This window comes from Nerophis lumbriciformis, linkage group LG26, assembly GCF_033978685.3.
Source record: "Nerophis lumbriciformis linkage group LG26, RoL_Nlum_v2.1, whole genome shotgun sequence".
Lineage (NCBI taxonomy): Eukaryota > Metazoa > Chordata > Actinopteri > Syngnathiformes > Syngnathidae > Nerophis > Nerophis lumbriciformis.
In genome coordinates this window covers 18,625,001-18,648,247 of record NC_084573.2, presented here as the reverse complement: position 1 = coordinate 18,648,247, position 23,247 = coordinate 18,625,001, and the positions used below count along the sequence as shown (strand labels likewise).

Here is a 23,247-nt window from a genome sequence, read left to right as displayed (position 1 = left end):
TTAGAAAAAGCACCGAGTTATGTTGATCTCTAGATATAAGCTCATGCTTGCGAGTAAAACCAGATGTTTTAGTCAGATCTTACGGAGCTCACCTCTAATTTCCGCTGGATGCGTAACGGCAGCAGAACGGCGCCACCACGGTGGTGGACTCTTTCCAGTTTTATTTAAGTCAATGTATTCAGTTTCCACCACTGCGAAACAGGGAAGCTTGTACCTCAAATTTTTGCTTGCAACCTACAACAAGAGACAGCTCTAATACCAAAAAGTCTTAGGTTGGGGCACTCTCAAGTGGAGGTGCCACTGTATTTGTTTTGGACTTATTTCAGAACTACGTTTGCACTTGCACAATCCAACATGTCTAAAAGGGAGTAGGAAGAAGCCAAGCTTATTTAAGCCTACCCCTTCCACATGTTTCTGACAAATTAGGTAATAAAAGTTGTGTTGCAGATGTGCACTTATTTAAATGTATTGATGTGAAAATGTAAATGCGAAGCACCACAAAACAGCCAGTTGACTCTCAGTGCGCCTTTGAGATACCGACGTATAATCCTCTTAAACCTAATGCATGTCATTTTAATGCAATGACATCTAACTGCATTGTTTCAGAGCACAGCTAATAATGAAATCCCTCAAAGTTGCAAATAAATACATAAGTTCTCTTGGGTCTTAGCAGATGTATTTCAGGATGTAGTTAAACTATTCTCCTTTGCTTTCCCTGCTGCTGCTTCTTGATGTCTTCCTCTGTCTCAAAGGAGATAGTTGTTTCCACGTGCAACATGTGTAAAAGGCTTGGCTGCTGCACGCCTCCCTTGTAATTCAGCGAGACGGATCAGTGCCCTCGCCTGTCTTCCTGCGCGACCTTTTAAATTAATGGACAAGGGGATTACAGTTAAACTCGCTCACTTCAAGAAGTAGCCAATATGTGCACTCCACGACTATTTATTTCGGTATACCTGAACAATTGATTACGATACTGGAGCTAAACCAAAGTCCAATCCTAATTTTGTATTCTTATGATATCCGTTTTAGCATCACCTTTTGAAGGTACAGCCCCAGTGATAAAACATGGACACCAAAATATGTTGCAGATTTTTTTTCTAAACACGGGTCATACAAGACACTGTTATTTAATTTACTCCTTTTTTTGTCATCTTCTGTTTGTTCAAGATATCAGTTATTATTGTGTGAATGCCTTAACCCAGGGGTCGGCAACCCAAAACGTTGAAAGAGCCATATTGGACCAAAAATATAAAAAAAAATCTGTCTGGAGCCGCAAAAAATTAAAAGCCGTATATACTGTAAGTCTTGTATTAGCTATAATAGCCTACTATCAAAATGACTATGTGTCACAGGCTGAAGCAAATCTTTGTTGACAGAAATTTTGAAATGTAATATTTATTCTACACATTTTTACACAACATTAGAAAACATTGGTAAATCAGAGGCTACTCAGAAGGTGAGATAAGTCCTGGAAATAACTGGCTTTTAATGGCCAACGGTATAATAGATGTGTGTGTCCAAGGAAACGGCAGGCTGTCTTCTTTTAATAGATTTATTACAATCTTTGGCAAGCTATGTAATGTTTGCTGTGGTCTGGAACAACATGGCACACACACAACTATCTGAAATGCAGCCAGTATTACATACAGATAATGTGTCATGAGACATGCGAAACTGAATTATATACAAAGAGGATAAAAGTAAAAGATGTTTAATGAGCTCAAATATACCTACAAATGAGGCATAATGATGCAATATGTACATACAGCTAGCCTAAATAGCATGTTAGCATTGATTAGCTTGCAGTCATGTACTGACCAAATATGCCTGATTAGCACTCCAACAAGTCAATAAGATCAACAAAGCGCATCTTTGTGCATTCACACACTGCATAAAACTTTTGGTGGACAAAATTAGACAAAGAAGGAGTGGAAGATTTTACATGTAAACAAACTGTTGCATCACTCTCCACACTATTGTGAGTTCAAGAACCGCCGAAATTAGTCGGACAAAATGTTCACCAAATACTCTCATCAGTGAAGCATACACACAAACATATTAAACAGTGGACTTTCTAACAATTCGGAAGGTTTGTATAATGTTTGTCCTCAAACAAAAAACTGAGAAGCATTTTTTTTTTTGCAAATAATCATTAACTTTAGAATTTGATGCCAGCAACACGTGACAAAGAAGTTAGGAAAGGTGGCAATAAATACTGATAAAGTTGAGGAATGCTCATCCAACACTTATTTGGAACATCCCACAGGTGAACAGGCAAATTGGGAACAGGTGGGTGCCATGATTGGGTATAAAAGTAGATTCCATGAAATGCTCAGTCATTCACAAACAAGGATGGGGCGAGGGTCACCACTTTGTCAACAAATGCGTGAGCAAATTGTTGAACAGTTTAAGAAAAAACCTTTCTCAACCAGCTACTGCAAGGAATTTAGGGATTTCACCATCTACGGTCCGTAATATCATCAAAGGGTTCAGAGAATCTGGAGAAATCACTGCACGTAAGCAGTTAAGCCCGTGACCTTCGATCCCTCAGGCTGTCCTTCATTAACAAGCGACATCAGTGTGTAAATGATATCACCACATGGGCTCAGGAACACTTCAGAAACCCACTGTCAGTAACTACAGTTGGTCGCTACATCTGTAAGTGCAAGTTAAAACTCTCCTATGCAAGGCGAAAACCGTTTATCAACAACACCCAGAAACGCCGTCGGCTTCGCTGGGCCTGAGCTCATCTAAGATGGACTGATACAAAGTGGAAAAGTGTTCTGTGGTCTGACGAGTCCACATTTCAAATTGTTTTTGGAAACTGTGGACGTCGTGTCCTCCGGACCAAAGAGGAAAAGAACCATCCGGATTGTTATAGGCGCAAAGTTGAAAAGCCAGCATCTGTGATGGTATGGGGGTGTATTAGTGCTCAAGACATGGGTAACTTACACATTTGTGAAGGCGCCATTAATGCTGAAAGGTACATACAGGTTTTGGAGCAACATATGTTGCCATCCAAGCAACGTTACCATGGACGCCCCTGCTTATTTCAGCAAGACAATGCCAAGCCACGTGTTACATCAATGTGGCTTCATAGTAAAAGAGTGCGGGTACTAGACTGGCCTGCCTGTAGTCCAGACCTGTCTCCCATTGAAAATGTGTTGCGCATTATGAAGCCTAAAATACTACAACGGAGACCCCCGGACTGTTGAACAACCTAAGCTGTACATCAAGCAAGAATGGGAAAGAATTCCACCTGAGAAGCTTCAAAAATGTGTCTCCTCAGTTCCCAAACGTTTGCTGAGTGTTGTTAAAAGGAAAGACCATGTAACAAAGTGGTGGCCAACTACTTTGGCAGGTGTTGCAGCCTTGAAATTCTAAGTTAATTATTATTTGCAAAAAAAAAAAAAAAGTTTATGAGTTTGAACATCAAATATCTTGTCTTTGTAGTGCATTCAATTGAATATGGGTTGAAAAGGATTTGCAAATCATTATATTCCGTTTATATTTACATCTAACACAATTTCCCAACTCATATGGAAACGGGGTTTGTACATCAGTAACCTATAATTTCAAACAGGCAAATTCTTGAAAATAGCAAAAGTTGTACCGATTTATTAGACTGGAGGCAAACACCAGTTCCTTACTTGCACATTTCCTGAGATCATCGAAAAATCATTTAACAACGATTGGACAAATCCATAAATAAAAGTGTAACGTAATACAACCAAGACGGATACAGAGCGAACATTCCAACATCTACGGCATTAATCGAAACAATGGAGAAAATTACCAATGTGATAGATTGTAAATAATGTGCAGCTGCAGTATTTATGGACTTAACAAAAGCATTTGATACAATTAACCATAATATCTTAATTAACAAACTACATCGGTGTGGCATCACAGGGTTGGTCTTGAACTGGGTAAGAAGCTTAATGTATTGCTTCCTGTTGGGATCTTTCTGTGTGGAGTTTGCATGTTCTTCCCGCGACTGCGTGGGTTCCCTCCGGGTACTCCGGCTTCTTCCCACCTCCAAAGACATGCACCTGGGGATAGGTTGATTGGCAATACTAAATTGCCCCGAGTGTGTGAATGTGAGTGTGAATGTTGTCTGTCTATCTGTGTTGGCCCTGTGATGAGGTGGCGACTTGTCCAGGGTGTACACCACCTTCCGCCTGAATGCAGCTGAGATAGGCTCCAGCACCCCCCGCGATCCCGAAAGGGACGAGTGGGTGGATGGATTATTATCTGTAAAGTCACAAATAAATTATCACGCTGTTATTTAATGTACTCTCTTTTTTTGTCAGCTTCCCCTGCGACAACTCTGAACCTCTATTTGTTGAAGATATCTGTGAACTTGACACCCCAAAAAGGAGGAAGGACTTCTACAACAACAACACTAAATCCCAGTGTGAGTTTTTGCAACACACCGTCTCATTTGTGTCTTGGTAAGGAGCCGGATATTGGCCGGTATTTGCTTTCACCCCTGGAAAAAAATAGTCGGTGAGTCGTCTTATATTTAGGATGCCAAACAACTTTTCTCCAAGCAAGTCAAACCTTTTCTCCCTGTCACTCACATATGACAGAGACTTGATACAAGAAAGTGTCTCAAAGCAAGTTAGCAAACAATATAATTCATATGCTAATTTGGATATAATGGTAAACTGGTCAATGAAACAGACTCAGCAAGCTAAAATTAGGATACTAAAAAAAAAAAAAAAAGTATTTAGGTTTTTTTTTTTTTAATCTTAAAAAACATTGTGAAAGATCTAGAGCAGGATGTCCCAAATAATAAAAATAAAAATAAAATATATACAGTATATAATTTTTATTTTATTTTTTTTAATTATTATTTTTTTAAATCTGTCCTTTCTAATCCATTTTCTACCGCTTGTTACCCTCGGTGACTCCTTGCCGCTCAGGCAAATTATATTGTCTATAAATGCATTTTTCCATAGATAACATGACATCATTGCGCTCAGAATAAATATATATATATATATATATATATATATATATATGCTTGTAGGGATTAAATAGCCTCTGTGTTTTTTCCTGACCTAACATGTGTATATATATATATATATATATATATATATATATATATATATATATATATATATATATATATATACAAGCCTGTTTTGCAGGTTTCCCTGCTCTTCAGGAGATTTAATAAAATATTTTAATAAAATCCTCTGAAGAGCAGGGAAACCTGCGAAACAGGCCTGTAGGGATGAAATAGCCTCTGTGTTTTTTCCTGACCTAACGTATATTCCGTTCTACCCTGGTATTGAGCACTGACTGTATAATGGATAAACCACAGTAACCTCGACTATATATATATATATATATATGTATATATATATATATATACACAGCCAGATTTTTTTAACCCAATGTGGCTCCCGAGTCAAAAAGTTTGGGCACCCCTGATCTAGAGAGTTATGCGTGCAAACAAACATGTGACGTCAAGTGACTTCATCACAAGTGAGTCAGAGATTTTCTTCCCGTCTCTCAAAGTTTGGGTAAGTTGAAAGATAGGAGGAGGTTCTAATTACGATTTTAAGATAATGACGAACAGCAGCTCAGGAATAGTATATCCTTTTTTAGCACAATCTACCAGTTTTTATTTCGCTGATATTAAAAACAGAATTTTATTTGAAAAAAAAATACATTTTGTCTTAAAAAATATTTGTCCATAAATAGGTCTTGAAAACAACGGGTGTCTTACATTTAGATTGGTCTTATATGAGGTCATTATGGTAATTTGCTGTCTTTTTTTTATCCTTTTGCAGTTTCTTTCAGGGATAAATGGATCTATGTGCAGAAAGGCAGCACAAAAGAAGTGAGTACTGGATCCTCTGTGAAATCGCATATCACATTTGTTCAAGTGAAATTAAAACATTGTCATGTCACTACCCACAGCGCCACGGGTACTGCACTCTTGGCGAAGCGCTAAACCGCCTGGACTTTTCCAGTGCCATCCATGACTTGAGACGATTCAACTACGTGACAAAAGTGAGCAGCCGCGATCTCTTCTTTCTGTTTCAGCGTAATCAGCCATTTTCCTGTCTTAACCGTGTCTCTTTCTCTCTCTCTGTTGTTTGTGCTACGTAGCTTTTCCAGTTGATAGCCAGATCCCAGCTGACATCATTGAGCGGAGCCGCGCAGAAAAACTATTTTAACATTCTTGAGAAGATTGTACGAAAGGGTAAGTATTTTACACTCACATACGCCAGTTTTAACGCCATTTCTGCTACTTCTGAGGCACATTTTTACGAAAACGTTTCAGTAGAATTCTGAATAGGATTTACTCATATGTTGCATACTGTACTTGTTGTAGAAACTTCTGTATTTATTATCCAGCTGGCCACAAGGAGGCATTACAGGATTTTTTTAATCTTCTCTTGACATAATAGCTTTGAGATCTATTCCAATTTGTGCAGCACGGTGGTGTAGTGTTTAGCATGTCTGCTTTAGAGTCAGGAGGTGCAGGTTTTAACCTCCATTGAAGCATCTCTGCATGGAATTTGCATGTTCTTCTTGTGCGTTGTTTATGGCATTAAAACACTGCCAAAATCATTGCGCATAAAAACCACACTGCATGCTAGTGGCGTCTTTGTTTGGACCTATTTCGCACATGCATGGACTCTGTTTACTCGTGTGCGGCATATTTTTGACCGCACGTGGACTCTGTTTGACTCTGCCTTTCGCTCGAAGTCAACTGGGATAGGCCAGGATAGGATTTTTTATTTATATATTTTTTCTAAATGTAATGCTTAAAGGCCTACTGAAATGCGATTTTCTTATTTAAACGGGGATAGCAGGTCCATTCTATGTGTCATACTTGATCATTTCGCGATATTGCCATATTTTTGCTGAAAGGATTTAGTAGAGAACAGGTTCGCAACTTTTGGTCGCTGATAAAAAAGCCTTGCCTCTACCGGAAGTAGCAGACGATATGCGCGTGACGTCACAGGTTGTGGAGCTCCTCATATCTGCACATTGTTTACAATCATGGCCACCAGCAGCGAGAGCGATTCGGACCAAGAAAGCAACGATTTCCCCATTAATTTGAGCGAAGATGAAAGATTCGTGGATGAGGAAAGTGAGAGTGAAGGACTAGAGGGCAGTGGGAGCGATTCAGATAGGGAAGATGCTGTGAGAGGCGGGTGGGACCTGATATTCAGCTGGGAATGACTAAAACTAAAATAAACACAAGGCATATATATACTCTATTAGCCACAACACAACCAGGCTTATATTTAATATGCCACAAATTAATCCCGCATAACAAACACCTCCCCCCTCCAGTCCATATAACCCGCCAATACAACTCAAACACCTGCACAACACACTCAATCCCACAGCCCAAAGTACCGTTCACCTCTCCAAAGTTCATACAGCACATATATTTCCCCAAAGTCCCCAAAGTTACGTACGTGACATGCACATAGCGGCACGCACATACGGGCAAGCGATCAAATGTTTGGAAGCCGCAACTGCATGCGTACTCACGGTACCGCGTCTGCGCATCCAACTCAAAGTCCTCCTGGTAAGAGTCTCTGTTATCCCAGTTCTCCACAGGCCAATGGTAAAGCTTGACTGTCATCTTTCGGGAATGTAAACAATGAAACACCGGCTGTGTTTATGTTGCTGCAGCCGCCCGCACCCACCTACAGCTTTCTTCTTTGCTGTCTCCATTGTTCATTGAACAAATTGCAAAAGATTCACCAACACAGATGTCCAGAATACTGTGGAATTTTGCGATGAAAATAGACGACTTAATAGCTGGCCACCATGTTGTCCCAAAATGTCCTCTACAATCCGTGACGTCACGTGCCGGCGTCATCATACCGAGACGTTTTCAGCAGGATATTTCGCGCAAAATTTAAAATTACACTTTAGTAAGCTAACCCGGCCGTATTGGCATGAGTTGCAACGTTAAGATTTCATCATTGATGTATAAACTATCAGACTGCGTGGTCGGTAGTAGTGGGTTTCAGTAGGCCTTTAACATGCTACCTATGTATTAATTGACATTCTAAAATTAATGTGCAGTATTTTGAGAAAATCCAATCCAATCCAATCCAATCCACTTTATTTATATAGCACATTTAAACAACAATAATGTTTCCAAAGTGCTGCACAGCCATGTTAAAAACAATATTAAAAACAATATTATGCTCCACCAATGACTGAATAAAAACAAAAAATAAATAAATATAAAAACAATATAAAAATAAATATGATTAAAAACGATTTTAAAGGGTAAAACCAATTAAAACAGTAAATAGAAATCAAAATTTATAAAAAAAAATAAAACAGAGAGGACAACAGAGGACAGAAGACCACACAACTCACGTAGTGTTAAAAGCCAAAGAATAAAAGTGGGTCTTAAGATGAGACTTAAAACACTCCACTGTGGAAGCAGTTTGAACATGGAAGGGCAGAGTGTTCCAGAGCTTAGGGCCAACCACAGAGAAGGCCCTGTCTCCCCTGGTTTTAAGTCTCGTCTAATGTCTCCAAATCTATGACTGGTTCAGGATGTACCATGAAGAGATGTCCTGATCCAATAGTGATATAAGTATCTGTCATGACCTGTGCTGACGGCCATGTCTTGTTATGCTTTTGTTGTTATTCTCCTAGGTTTTGTGTTTAGTTTTGCGGTCCTTGCTTTCCTTTGTCTAATTTCTTGTTGCTAAAGGGGCTGAGTATACATACCCGACTTCTGTTTATCGATTAGTGTCCCCACCTGCTGCCGCCACTAATCACGCCCCACTATAGCACCGTCTCGTCTCGCCATTCACTCGGGGCAGGTCCATTGTTAGCTCTATGCGACAGGTACGTTTATGTTATCGTACTGCTTGCTACATGCTGCATACGTTATATCCAGCTTTTTTCAAGACAGTTTAAATTTATTGAGTTGCTAAACTCGCACAGCTTTTTCTGTACTTTCCGTGTGCTTCCGAGTGGCACGTCATCTTACTTTTTTGTTGTATGGAATTAAATACTTGCTTACCTGCACGCTGCTTCTGCCGCCTCCTGCCTTTCCTTCCACATCCTGAGAACCTGACCCGGACCATAACAGTATCGGATGATATTGGCTTGTATGTAAAATCTCAGTAAAATCTCAGTAACAAGCTGTCCTGCAGCTTGTTTACTTGCGCAAAGCCAGACAGCCACCTATAAGCACAAAAGGGTGGTATTTTCTTGTGATTTAGTGAAGTCATTTACAAAAGGTAAACATGGTAGGCTACTAGGAGCTAGCAGCTAAACAACAAATAAGCACACAATAGCACACAAGCTAGACATATGTAATAGGTGTCCTTAATTAACAATATTGCAGTCTAAAACACAACATTTGTCATTATAAAGAAGTATCAAATAAATACAGTTGCATATTATTAACACATACAAAGTTGTCAAGGCAGATGTGTATTAGAAAGTATCCAGTGGCATAACGTGTCCACATCATTCAATTTACTGCAAAATAAGCTTAACTTAATGAACTATTATGGCCACTAGGCATCACCAAAATTTTTTTTAAAACCTTCACTTCAACTGAAAAGATAGCATAGGTGCATTCCAGACGATTAATAATAAATAGGTTAGTGTTTTTCAAACTAACAGTTGTTCTCTGAATGATTTTACTTGATCAAGCCCTTTCGAACATTCCACGCTACAAAATATACTATACTACTTAGGCTGCAATATAGGTAATGTATCGGAAGTGAAAATTTGTCCCACGGACCGGGGGCGTGGGGATGTTTTTTTTTTTTGTCATAAAAAAAATACAATCATGTGTGCTTACGGACTGTATCCCTGCAGACTGTATTGATCTATATTGATATATAATGTAGGAACCAGAAATATTAATAACAGATAGAAACAACCCTTTTGTGCGAATGAGTGTGAATGAGTGGGGGAGGGAGTTTTTTTTTGGTTGGTGCACTAATTGTAAGTGTATCTTGTGTTTTTTATGTTGATTTAATAAAAAAAAATATATATATATATATATATATATTTGTATTTTTTTAATTTCTTGTGCGGCCCGATGCCAATCGATCCACGGACCGGTACCGGGCCACAGCCCGGTGGTTGGGGACCACTGTACTATATAACATGCTATCTTTATATACTGAATATCTTATTTTGGATGCTTATGGTAATCCAATGTCATTTTATGATGGTTGTAGTTGAAGAGGACCAGTACAATCCACGCCTTGTCAAGGAGCTCCTGCAGGATCTCAGCTCCACGCTGCACAGTTTGACGCTCCACGTGGGGAGGTGCGTGCTGGTGGGCAACATCAACATCTGGTTGTATCGTCTGGAGAACATCCTCAAGTGGCAGGAGCAGCTCAGAGACCTACAGATCCCCAAGGTAGATGACCTGTCCGCATCAGCTGACGTGTCAGAGTTACATCATTATGCAAACCTCTGATGCAATCCAAGAGTTGTAATTATGTGTGGAAAATGTATCCAAACCATTTTTTCCCTGCAGCAAATTTGCAATGGCATGTCATTCAGCGACTTGCCGCTGCATATGCAGAACAAAATCCTCTACAATCTGTCTGATGCCTGTGACATCCTCAACCTGGGACAGGCCACGCCTACGCTGCACATTCTCAGTGAGAACAGGATACTGTGGAAGAGGCTATGCCACTTCCATTTCTCTGACAGACAGGTAAAAAACACAAAATACAAATACTGTTGTACCTCAGTTAAAGAGTTCCCCAACTTAAGACTGTTTTGAGATAAGAGCTGTCTCTCAGCTAATTGTTAGCAAGCAAAAATTTGACTGACAAGTATCCCCTCATTGGTTCGTGAGGCAAATGTCTCTGTGAACCCCGTACGAACCGCACAAAACATCAGGTCTTACTCGCTAACATTAGCTCATAGCTAGAGATGGACATAAGTTTGTTTTCCAACCATGTCAAGTAATAAAGTGAGTGTGAAGAAGACAAAGTGAATTATATTCATCCATCCATCCATCCATCCATCCATCTTCTTCCGCTTATCCAAGGTCGGGTCGCGGGGGCAGCAGCCTAAGCAGGGAAGCCCAGACTTCCCTCTCCCCAGCCACTTCCTCCAGCTATTCCTGTGGGACCCCGAGGCGTTCCCAGGCCAGCCGGGAGACATAGTCTTCCCAAAGTGTCCTGGGTCTTCCCCGTGGCCTCCTACCGGTCGGACGTGCCCTAAACACCTCCCTAGGGAGGCGTTCGGGTGGCATCCTGACCAGATGCCCGAACCACCTCATCTGGCTCCTCTCGATGTGGAGGAGCAGCGGCTTTACTTTGAGCTCCCCCCGGATGGCAGAGCTTCTCACCCTTTCGCTAAGGAATGAATTCAATTTAAAAGCGCTATATAAATCCCAGTTATTATTATTATTATTATTAATTCAATGAATTATATTCATTGAATTAAAAAATAAATAATCCAAAACATGACGGAACGTGTCGCCAAGGAAGCAATTTGAGTGTATCATTGCACTATATTTAAGCAGAATGAGCCTGACACCTACCGAGAATGTTAAACTAATATTTAAACAGCAGACATTTATCCATGAAAATATGGAAACACTGCTGGTGGTGTGTTTGAAGGCAAAAAAAAAAACACCTGGAAGGAGATACCATAAATGTCTACTTTCCAAAGTAAATACCGTATTTTTCGGACTATAAGTCGCAGTTTTTTTCATAGTTTGGCCGGGGGTGGAACTTATACTCAGGAGCGACTTATGTGTGAAATTATTAACACATTACCGTAAAATATCAAATAATATTATTTAGCTCATTCACGTAAGAGACTAGACGTACTGTATAAGATTTCATCGGATTTAGCGATTAGGAGTGACAGATTGTTTGGTAAACGTATAACATGTTCTATATGTTATAGTTATTTGAATGACTCTTACCATAATACGTTACGTTAACATACAAGGCACGTTCTCAGTTGGTTATTTATGCGTCATATAACGTACACTTATTCAGCCTGTTGTTCACTATCCTTTATTTATTTAAAATTGCCTTTCAAATGTCTATTTTTGGTGTTGGGTTTTATCAAATAAATTTCCCCCAAAAATGCGACTTATACTCCAGTGCGACTTACATATGTTTTTTTCCTTCTTTATTATGCATTTTCGGCCGGTGCGACTTATACTCCGGTGATTTATAATCCGAAAAATACGGTAATACTGTACATTACATTTATGTTACTTCATAAAACTTTAGTAGTTGTAGTTGTTTGTAGTACATTCTATTGTATTGTTTTTATACAATATTTATTATTTTTTAAATTGTTGAAATTGTGCTGTTTTGAGTCTCAAGTACCCATTAAATTAATTTCAATGGGAGATGTTGATTAGAGATACAAGTATTTTGAGTTAAGGGCTCTGTCACACAACCAATTAGGCTCGTTATTTGAGGTACTACTGTATTTTTTTAAAGGGGAACTGCAGTTTTTTGGAACTGTGCCTATTCTTAAGTGAGACAAGCGCACATATGTATTTATTTATTTTTTATGCATTTTAAATAAATGCGAGCAAAAATCAGCTAACAATGGAGGCGATGGGATTCCCTCTGTTCTGCCTATAAAGTGCTCTAAAAAACATCCCAAAACCTCCATTATTGTTTTATATACACACTGTAAGTATATATGTAATGTCATAATAAGCATACTCATTATAACATGTAATTAATATTTACGTATTTTGCTCATTTTAAGCATACTGCGGCACATTAACTTGAGACGTATCACAGTTTTCACTATTTCTTTCAACAACAACAACACTAACATGGCAGACTTTAATGCAAGACAACAAAGACTACTTTGGGACAAATGATGATCCAGAACCTTATATTTTTTAGCCTGAATATATGGAAGCTACAAGTTTTAAAAAGCTGTGTGCTGAACAGATCCATATTTAGTAAATTACTAAGCATCATTTAGCAGTATTGCTAAGTGCTAAGCAAGAAATACAAACTACAAACACAATAAATGCAATCACTTGCTGTACAATGTCTGCTCACTAGGATACTGACTAATGGGAATTTTCATGTCTTCCCGTTTATGTGAATTAATCATAATCCTCACGCAGGTAAACCAAAAAAAAAGTAGGCGCAAACAAGCGTCTTTTAGTGTCTTTCTCGCCCTCTCTGGGTCTGTTGAATGTTATGTTTTGTTCAGTTTATGGCAACAACCTTCTAACATACAAGTGAGAGGCATGATTCATAGCATTTATAGCAGATTCACACCATTAGCAGCTCAGCATGTCAATAATGTAGCAGCATAAGCTAGTTACCACTGTGATAACGGCATCGCTAAAAGTAGTTCATCTGCGTAAACGCTAATAATAACAATATTGCGCATACTTGGTTATTACTCAGTTTACAAGATGTAAATGTCGTATTGTTGCCTGTTTTGGGATGTTTTTAGAGTTTAGGTTTTATAGGCGCAAAAGGGTACTTCCGTTGTTAGCTGCCTCACACTTGCCTTATTTTACGAATTAGAATACATTAAAAAATAAAAACGTGTTCTTGTCTTACATAGGGTTTGTACGGAGACCCTAAAGGGACATGGGGGAAAAACATTTTTTAGATATGTATCTCGTGCGCAGGAGAAACTATCTTGTGCACATGCAAAAGTTTCTCGTGCTCACGATATCTCGTGCCCACGAGATAGTTTCTCGAACGCACAAGATAGTTTCTCGAGCGCACAAGATAGTTTCTCGTGCGCACGAGATATGTATCACGTGCGCCCAAGATAGTGTCGTACGCACGAGAAAGCATTGGATGCGTGCGCGTGGTTTGAGGTGTGTGTGAAAAGTTTAGGAGTTAATTCGGCTGTATTTCCAACTAAGACGTTTCCCCATAATCTCCCGTTGCTCAGCAGTTTTGCTCCCTGTTATTAAAAAAGGATGGCAGCAGTAGATTTATTCATGTTCCTTCAAATGCGAATATACCTCAAAGTGTCATCAACAAACTAAAACATGACAAGGTGAGGATACTTAATAACTTTTATATAAAGTAAGAAATAGCCTACTTTTGATATTGCTATTTTACTGCGTCTTAGTTGGAAATACAGCCGAATTAACTCCTAAACTGGCTTATTCACACACACCTCAAACCACGCGCACGCATCCAATGCTTTCTCGTGCGCACGTGATACATATCTCGTGCGCACGAGATAGTTTCTCGAGTGCACGAGATAGTTACTCGTGCGCACGAGATACATATCTAAAAAATGTATCTCGTGTCCAAAGTGCAGTTTCCCTCTAAATGGTTGTGTATGGAAGTTCTACAAGACCACAAGATGGCAGCATTGCTACAATGTCTATACAGTTTTTAAGCTCCCATTCATTTCTCCCAGTCCTATTTAACGTTAATGATTACACTCTGCTCCTGTTCTGCATGATTTCCCATGTGTTTTAGAAGTATTTAAGTTTGTGTGTTTTCCTGCGGGGTTCTAGCCATTCTCGAGAAATTTGGCCTTGGCAAAGTGTCACAGCGTGGACTGGAAGCTGTTGTACTTCACCCTTCAGAAGCAATACCCCGTGAAGGAGCAGTACGGAGACACTTTGCACTACTGCAAACATTGTAGCATCCTCTTTTGGAAGGTAAGGCGAGGGAGAGGACATCCATTTTATTTGGATTTTTAACCATGAGTGCAGCCCTGCAAAAAATGTTCTATAGAATCTCTATAGAAATATATAGAACGCTATAGAATTTCGTCGGAATTTCTTTAGAACTGAAGATTCTATAGAATATGTATTCAAAATTATATAGAAATTCTATAGACATCAGCTTCATGTGCTGGAAGGTCTTTTCACAGTTCTATAGAGCTGGGAATTCTATAGAATATCCTATAGAAATTCTATAGACATTACATTATCTGATGAAAAGTCCATAGATTGTTCTATAGAACTGGGCATTCTATAGAATGTCTAACAGAAATTCTATAGACATTACTTTATCTGCTGAAAGGTCTATAGATTGTTCTATAGAACTGGGCATTCTATAGAATGTCTAACAGAAATTCTATAGACATTATCCTTTATCTGCTGAAAGTTCTATAGATTGTTCCATGGAATAAAATTCTATAAAATGGCAGCAGCGCTATCACCATAGCATTGATTAATCTCATTAAGTTGATTCACCAGACTTGAGCTTGTTTTTTGAACAATGCAGGATGTCTCCCTCAATTATGAAAATGTTAATTTTGTATCATTCAAAATTGTGAGGTGTCATTTCAAGGCGGACACCCAGAACTTCGGCAGACTTTATTTTTAAAAGTATATTTATTCCAATAAATCAATTTATTTTTTATTTTTAGAGTTTTTGAGTTATCTATAAGTAAAAAGTGTGAATATTTTCGTAACTTACTTTTTTATGTGATAAAATTAATTTTATTGGACTTCCAACATAAATTGATTTAGCAAAACTCAGTTCAAAGGTTTAAATCAGACCTAAAACGTCAGGACCCGCCCACGTACCTGCATGCAGCTGTGGAAGAACAAGCCCAGACACGTTTCTTCACGGAGCCCAATAGGAAAACACTTTACCGAACTCATGTAAGTAACAATTTATATTGTTAAAAGTCAGTATTTGCCAGGATTTAAATGTATACATTTTCAAAAGCATGGTGCAATGTTATATTTAGTTTACTACTTTTCCCGCCGTAACATTACAACCCCCCCCCCCCCCCCCAAACACGATAGATAGAACTGCTCTCGTTTTGTTATAAAATAACAAAACTGTTTTAAGGCTGCAATCACAACCAAATTCATGTATAGTTGGTAACAATCGCGTTGTATCAATGTTTCTCATATCCGACACTAATAAGTGCGAATATGTTTCAAATCAACTTTTTTTTTTAAATTATTTATTTTTCCCCTTCGCGCTTGCCGTAGTTGCAAAGCAGATTTCGCGGGCAGTTTGAGTTGGTGATGGCGGCCACAACGTCCATGTTGACTTCACTCGCTCTTTCTAAGCTGCCCAAGTCACGTCGGAGTTCATTGACGGTAACTTTGTTGGCTTAAACATCACATTTAGGTTTAGGGTCTTCTAGGCGCGATGCGAGACGTCACAAGCGGGCTAACGTTGAGCCAAACAGCAGCTTCGAGGCACGGGCGGAAATGGTGAGCTAGCAAAACTAGCCTCATTTATTATTATTAGTAGTATTATTATCATCCCTCCATTGTTTGTAACGTCAGGCTTGTGTGATCACACAGAGAAGGAGTTTGGCCCCCAGTCAGGACGCCAAACGGAAGCAAGGGGAGGATGATCATCGAGACGAAATATAGTATATTAACCACGAGCGGTTCTCGAGAGAAGATGAATGGAGAAAATTGGGACAGTGATGAAGAAGTCCAAGTTCCATGGCCACTCAACAAAGCAGGAGGAAGGAAGCAGTCACAAACCAAATACGTGGCAAGAATTCTGAGATTTGGTGGTAATTAATAAACAGTTGAAAACTTTTCAATTCAATTCAGTAAAAAGTATACGTTTTACCAGAAGTACATATAAATATAGATATATTTAATATAGATATATTTAATGTACTTCTGATTTTACACCTTGAACTTTCGACTTTGTTTATGTAAAGTTAAATTTAAATAATATAATTTTTTTTCTTCCATGATTGATAGTAATTTCTCATCAGTGCAGCCCTGGTATACTGAATGTTTCAATCTGCAATGCTGAGGTGATTGTCATGATAGTACAGACTTAACCTTGACAATTTTTTAATATGGCTGTAAGCCTGTAAATAAGGGAAAGTAAGGTGAAATTTGTTTCTCGCTGAGGTGAATTTCTGAATCATCAGAACTGTAGGTATACCAAAGTAATTTAGTGATAACAATCTGCTGCTGAAATGTATGACTAACTGTACAGTTTAATTTAGCTTAATGTGGCACATATTTGTTTTTACACAGAAGACACACGTGAACTGACGCCATATTTGAAAGCCGCTCAGGATGGCAAGGATGTACCCCTTACTGGTGATTTGGAATATGGCAGAGGCAAGAGAAACAAACAGCCAAAGTCTTGGTCATCAGACAGTGAGAGCAAGGATGAAAGTGTTGAGGAGACTATCTGACAGACAGCAGGTACTTTTATTTCAGTGGTGTTGTCGCGATATGACCGAAATAGTGTTGAAAGCGACGTTAAACGTTAATTCACTCACTCACTATTTCAGTGGTGTTTCAACTGTGTGAGGTTTTGTAGGATTCAATCCCATACTTTTGAAGTACCTTGTCAGTTTTTCTTTATCATAAAAGTTAATCAAATCATGTTTCATTGTAGGCTTTAAAGTTATTGAATATTTTGATTCAATTCGACCAACTCAGACAGAATAATATTCAAGACAAATTGAGGTGTTGACAGACTTTCTGCATGTACGGTACTCGAAAATCTATCATTTCTGCAAACATATTTCTTCACTTCAATGGCATATAAAAGAACTGAACACGTTTTCTTGTTAATCTTGATTTTTCAGAAGAAAAAGAGGAAAGTAAGCCGTACAGCTGTGGGATATGATGCTCGGGCACAATTGAAGGCCCAACTTGCTGCTGTGAGTACATGAATAGAATAGAATAGGATTTTATTGGTTAATCAAAGCACCCTCTCGAGGCAAACAATCACAAGTACCTAGCATTCATTTGAAATCGAGGACGTAAAAATTGCATCCCTGGCAACTGGTTTAAAACACAAGTTTATACTTTTACTTATATGAAAATAACACTACAAATACCTGATGAACAGTGCCTACTGTGTGAATGGCTTACTGCTACATGTACATGTAGCATATTCAAATTAATGTGCCTACAAGGTTGCTTATACATGTAAAACTTATATGGTGCTGTCAGGGCCGTATCCAGGACAAATTGCTTCCGGAAAACATATGAGCGCCCAAATTAATCATAATACAAATTATTTCATTTGATTTACTATTTTGACATTTTCAGCTGGGAAGAACTTCACCGAAAGATACATGTACAGAAATGGAATCCCTGAAGAAGGAAGTCCTCCAGTTGAGAGAGGAAAACAAATCCCTTCGAGATGCATTGAGGGTTGTTGAAGGTAGGTTTTCTTATTCTAGAAGTATGTTATTGTAATTATCATAGGTTGATGGAAAATATGCTTACATGTCGATGTATGAAATAACTTTCTTATTACTGTATTTTCATCTAACTTTGGCCTACGGGTATTGTCGTCATGTACGGCTGTCCATCCGTCACCGCAATATTTACAGAATCGTTTCATGTACGGAAACCAAACTTGTTACATCTATTTATCTTAGTGTAACAAGAAGCCTATCGAAAATGAGTCGTCTCGGACAATATTTTCCAGAGTTATGCCCCTTTTTTCCAATAAAAATCCATTTATGATTTGGGATAATTTCAGAACTGTTGCATATACAACATCCTAAGTTGTGATGTCCTCCCCTCTAAATAAGGGGAGGACATATGGTACTTGTTTGTTTGTCTGTCTGTCCGTCCGTTTTTGTGTGTTTCTCTTATATTAGCAAGAGTTACGTCCCTTCCTTCTTGATATTTTGTCTCAGCTGGATATCTGATTAATACTTGACCGACAAATATTAAATCTTCGCGTGGTCAGGATGAATTAATATATATGGTTATATATATTTTTCATCTTTGATTGCTTCCTTACCATGTTTCCCTTGACTTGAACAAGATTCCTATCAAAATACCCTTACATTATGATAGCTGGGGTTAGAGCCGAGCGGTTTGGATATCGCCAGCTTCATGTTATTAATGTATTTTTTTTTTATTGTGTCTGCATCACAATGTACTTTTTTCTATTAAAGGACTTCCTGGCCTGCTAATGAAGATGGACGACTTATCACGTCAGGCAACAATACTATCAGCTCGACGTCCTGCTGTCGCTCTGCCAGAGAGGAGCTGGCCAACAGCAGCTTGACAGGAAAAAAATCCAATGCTTTTAAGGATAAGCATGAGAAACCAAAACTGGATGACAAGAAAGTGTCTGCTATTATTGGTGAGTATAAGTTAAATCAATCTGATTAAAACCATATCCACATCAGGGAAGTGGATCTGACCCTTTTCCTATCTCCAAGTCGTTCCGTGATCGTTTGGCATGAAGTATAGATATCCATAGCTTCCAGTCTGCTTGGTCCATGAATTGACTGCGAGATGTTCGTTTTGACAGATTTATAGGCATGGGTGGTCACATTAGCTTTGATCTCGTCGGAAACCAACATCAAGTGACAAAGCAAAAACCGCAGCGCACGGATATCTACACCTTTTTCTCGTTTGATATCTTATATCGGCATTCTCCGCCTTACTATTTAACAACTAGCGTCGGGAATTTCCGTGAGTTCTGCTGCAAGTTGAGAAGTGAACGACTTTTAGATAGGGAATGTGTCAGATCCCCTTCCCGATGTGGATATGGTTTCAATCAGATTGAAGTTAAATATTTTTATTAGAATTCTATTAATGCACTTTCGTGATTGTTCGAACGCCATTGGGGACACCCATCAAGTACACAACAAGATTCACAAGAAAGTGAAATCCTGAAAATAATTTGAAAAATATTTCACACACTGAATGGATTTTCTATATAGCTAATGAATAGTGTACATGCACTGTCAGAATTTGATACAGATTTGTTGCAGTTCGTAAAGCCTGGCATGATTGCACCACATATGATTTTGTGTGCGTCAAGCAGTGCAAGTGCCTTACAGCATAGAAACGCGTGATATGCAATGTATGCAGTGTGTTGACTATCCATTGCATTGATTAAATGATAGACATCACTCTCTTTATCGAGCTGAAAAATGCCATAGTGTAACTCATTGCATGACAGCTAGTGTCTTGGTGTCTGCAGACACTAATTCTGGTATATTTTATTGATCTTTCAGATTTTGCGAAGAAGCTCCATCCCTCAAGTGAAGCAAATGTGATAAAGAAAATCATTGGAGTGAAACTGAACATTGCGCAGAAAATGGGAAAAAAAGAAGGCCTCAGAAACAAATTCTGCTGGACGTCTAACCGTCTCTAACAGTCGGGGAAGCGCGGTGATCATGTTGATTTATGCTGCTGACATTTATTACGTCAAGATTTGAGTTACATGTATATAATAAATACAAGTCAACATTCATTCAACTGCAATATTTGTCTTTCTCCATTGCCAGTGTTAGACCACAGATTTTGTAGAATGCCTGCCCAATCATTTCTACATCATTCTGAATCGTATTCCACAGAAAGCCATTCCATAGGAGCCTGTTCTATAGAACTACTCTTTAGAACTTTCTTCTATAGCACTATTCTTTAGAGGAGATCTATAGAACCATTCTTTAGAACCCTGTTCTATAGAACCATTCTTTAGAACCATGTTCTATAGAACCATTCTTTAGAACCCTGTTCTATAGAACCATTCTTTAGAACCATGTTCTATAGAACCATTCTTTAGAATCCTGTTCTATAGAACTTCGGTCCTAAAGTTCATTAGAAATTCTATAGAACTTCGGTCCTAAAGTTCATTAGAAATTCTATAGAGATATTCTTTAGAAATTCTATAGAACATTTTTTGCAGGGAGGGGTGCCCACACTTTTTCCACTGAGGGCCAAGACTGACAAATCAATGGATGCAGCGGTCATGTTGGTAGTTTTCACCTTCAAAATCAGTACAATATATATATTTTTTGTTTAAAGACCTAGAAAATGCAATTTTGGTAAAATGTTTGTGTGAATGCTGAAGAGCCAAAGCCGAGCTGAAATGCTAATAGTCAGCACGCTGGCCAAATAACGTTGAGTAACAAAAAATATGAGCAAAATAAGCTAAAATAGCAAGCATGCTAACTTTACAATGCTAACATGCTAACAATAAAATGCTTACACCTCGCATTATTGAAATACCAAAAGATATGACATTGCTTAATTAGCTAAAAAAAACTATTGAGCATGTTAATAATGTTAGAATGTTGAAATGCTAGCTGTAACATGCGTCAAGTACCAAAATGTATTACTCTGATGAAAAAGAAAGGTGATTAAAATGCTAGCCTGCTAACATTAGACCTCCATCAACGTTTTATATACACCAGGGGTGTCAAACGTACGGCCAGGTACGGATGAGTTTGCAAGTATAAACATGAGCCGAAATTTTTGAATGAAAGAAACTGCTGTTCTAAATGTGTCTACTAGATGTCACAATAGTAATTATTTGTATCTGTAGATTATGCTACATATGTACAAAATAAACCACATTTTGTTAGTGCACCAGTCGAGCAAAATGAACACACTACCTAAATAATATCCTGTAATTTGATTTTGATATTATTTGTTTATCTTCATAGATTGAAAATGAACACAAATGAGTTGACTGATGAACATTATCACAGAAATTATTCAGAAAGTACAAATAAAGATAGAATACTATTAATTGCAACATGTAAGTGTAAAAAAAAAAACCCCAATAACATTATGATTTGTTGTTTTCTTTGTTTAAAAATAGAATCTGAATTTGTCTATATTTTTAAGTTATCGTGCCGTGATTTTACCAATCCGGCTCACTTGGGAGTACATTTTTTCTCCATGTGGCCCCCGATCGAAAATTAGTTTGACACCCCTGATATACACGCTGCAAGTAGACATGTAATGTAGTAACAGGCACCAAACGGTTTTCCACAGTAGATTTCAAAGAAGATTGTACCAACTCCCAAAATATGACTGAGGGATATACCTACAAAATTAACACCCCCAAAAAAAGGTAGCGTACTAACGTTAGCATACTAACTGGGTATTATTCGTAACAATATTTACGCTGAGGTCTATACTTGCAAAATTGGATAAAGATGCTAATATTAAAACGCTAATGGTTAAAAAAGTAGCTACGGGCTGCAGTTTGGACACCCTAGAGTTACAACGTTTATAAATAAATCATTTGAGGAATCATTATTGTTTCTTTTTTTCTTGTTTCCTTCCCACTCCCAAATCTATGGTTCTCCCTGCAGCCTTCTCAATATGCATTTTAACTTTTCTGCTCTCCTTGCTCCTCTCCTCCTCCCCAACTCCTTAAGGATCGTCTGGCATTGTTATTCAAGGTACCCTCCATCTCTGAGATGATCTCCTTTAGAATTGATCATCCTGTTAATGCTGAACTTGATCATCAACAGTCACTAAACACACCATCCCATTTTCTCGTCCTCCTCCTAGGCGTTTTGTGGGGCCTAAAAAAAGTTTCTTTGCGCCTTAATATCAGTTTTAACAGTGGCGGGCCGTGCGTTTCCCACCTAGGCCTTCAGTGATGTCCAACTTCAATGATTACCTCTCAAAATACCATCATTGATGTCACCTGGAGAAGTATTATACAGAATCTAGGGTTGTACTGTAAAACGGTATTAGTATAGTACCACGATACTAATGAATCATATTTGGTACTATATAGCCTCTGAAAAGTACCGGTTTATGTTTATAAACCTGCAAAATATGTCCCTGGACACATGAGGACTTTGAATATGACCAACGTAGGATCCTGTAACGACTTGGTATTGGATTGATTATCAAATTTGTGGTATCATCCAAAACTAACGTAAAGTATCAAACAACAGAAGAATAAGTGATTATTACATTTTAACAGAAGTGTAGATAGTGAAGTGAATTATATTTATATAGCGCTTTTTCTCTAGTGACTCAAAGCACTTTACATAGTGAAACCCAATATCTAAGTTACATTTAAACCAGTGTGGGTGGCACTGGGAGCAGGTGGGTAAAGTGTCTTGCCCAAGGACACAACGGCAGTGACTAGGATGGCGGAAGCGGGGATCGAACCTGGAACCCTCAAGTTGCTGGCACGGCCACTCTACCAACCGAGCTATACTGCCCCAACATAGATAGAACATGTTAAAAGACAAAGTAAGCAGATATTAACAGTAAATGAACAAGTAGATTAATATTTAATTTTCTACCACTTATTCTTAATAATTTTGACAAAATAATAGAATGGAAAATTACACAATATGTTACTGCATGCGTCAGCAGCTAAATTAAGAGCCTTTGTTTGCTTACTTACTAATAAAAGACGAGTTGTCTTGTATCTTCACAATTTTATTTAAGGACAAACTTGCAATATGAAACATATGTTTAATGTATCGTAAGATTTTCTGTTAAAATAAAGCCAATAATGCATTTTCTTGTGGTGTCCTTTATTTAAGAAAAGTACTGAAAGTACCGAAAAGTATCGGAAAAAAATTGGTACCGGG

General features: G+C 38.3%; 1 protein-coding gene across 3 annotated transcripts in view; it reads left to right on the top strand.

Annotated features, from left to right (window-relative positions):
* Positions 1-23,247, top strand: part of fbxo25 (F-box protein 25) — a 28,887-nt gene that overhangs the window by 3,040 nt on the left and 2,600 nt on the right. For 2 of the 3 annotated variants that reach the window (XM_061987297.2, XM_061987296.2), the window contains exons 3-10: positions 4,314-4,417; positions 5,805-5,854; positions 5,935-6,027; positions 6,127-6,220; positions 10,209-10,393; positions 10,514-10,696; positions 14,477-14,623; positions 22,066-22,089. In XM_061987297.2, the coding sequence (XP_061843281.1) occupies positions 4,314-4,417; positions 5,805-5,854; positions 5,935-6,027; positions 6,127-6,220; positions 10,209-10,393; positions 10,514-10,696; positions 14,477-14,623; positions 22,066-22,089 (880 nt within the window). The remainder of the gene's footprint in view (positions 1-4,313; positions 4,418-5,804; positions 5,855-5,934; positions 6,028-6,126; positions 6,221-10,208; positions 10,394-10,513; positions 10,697-14,476; positions 14,624-22,065; positions 22,090-23,247) is intronic. The other variant, XM_072916264.1, reaches the window with a different exon arrangement.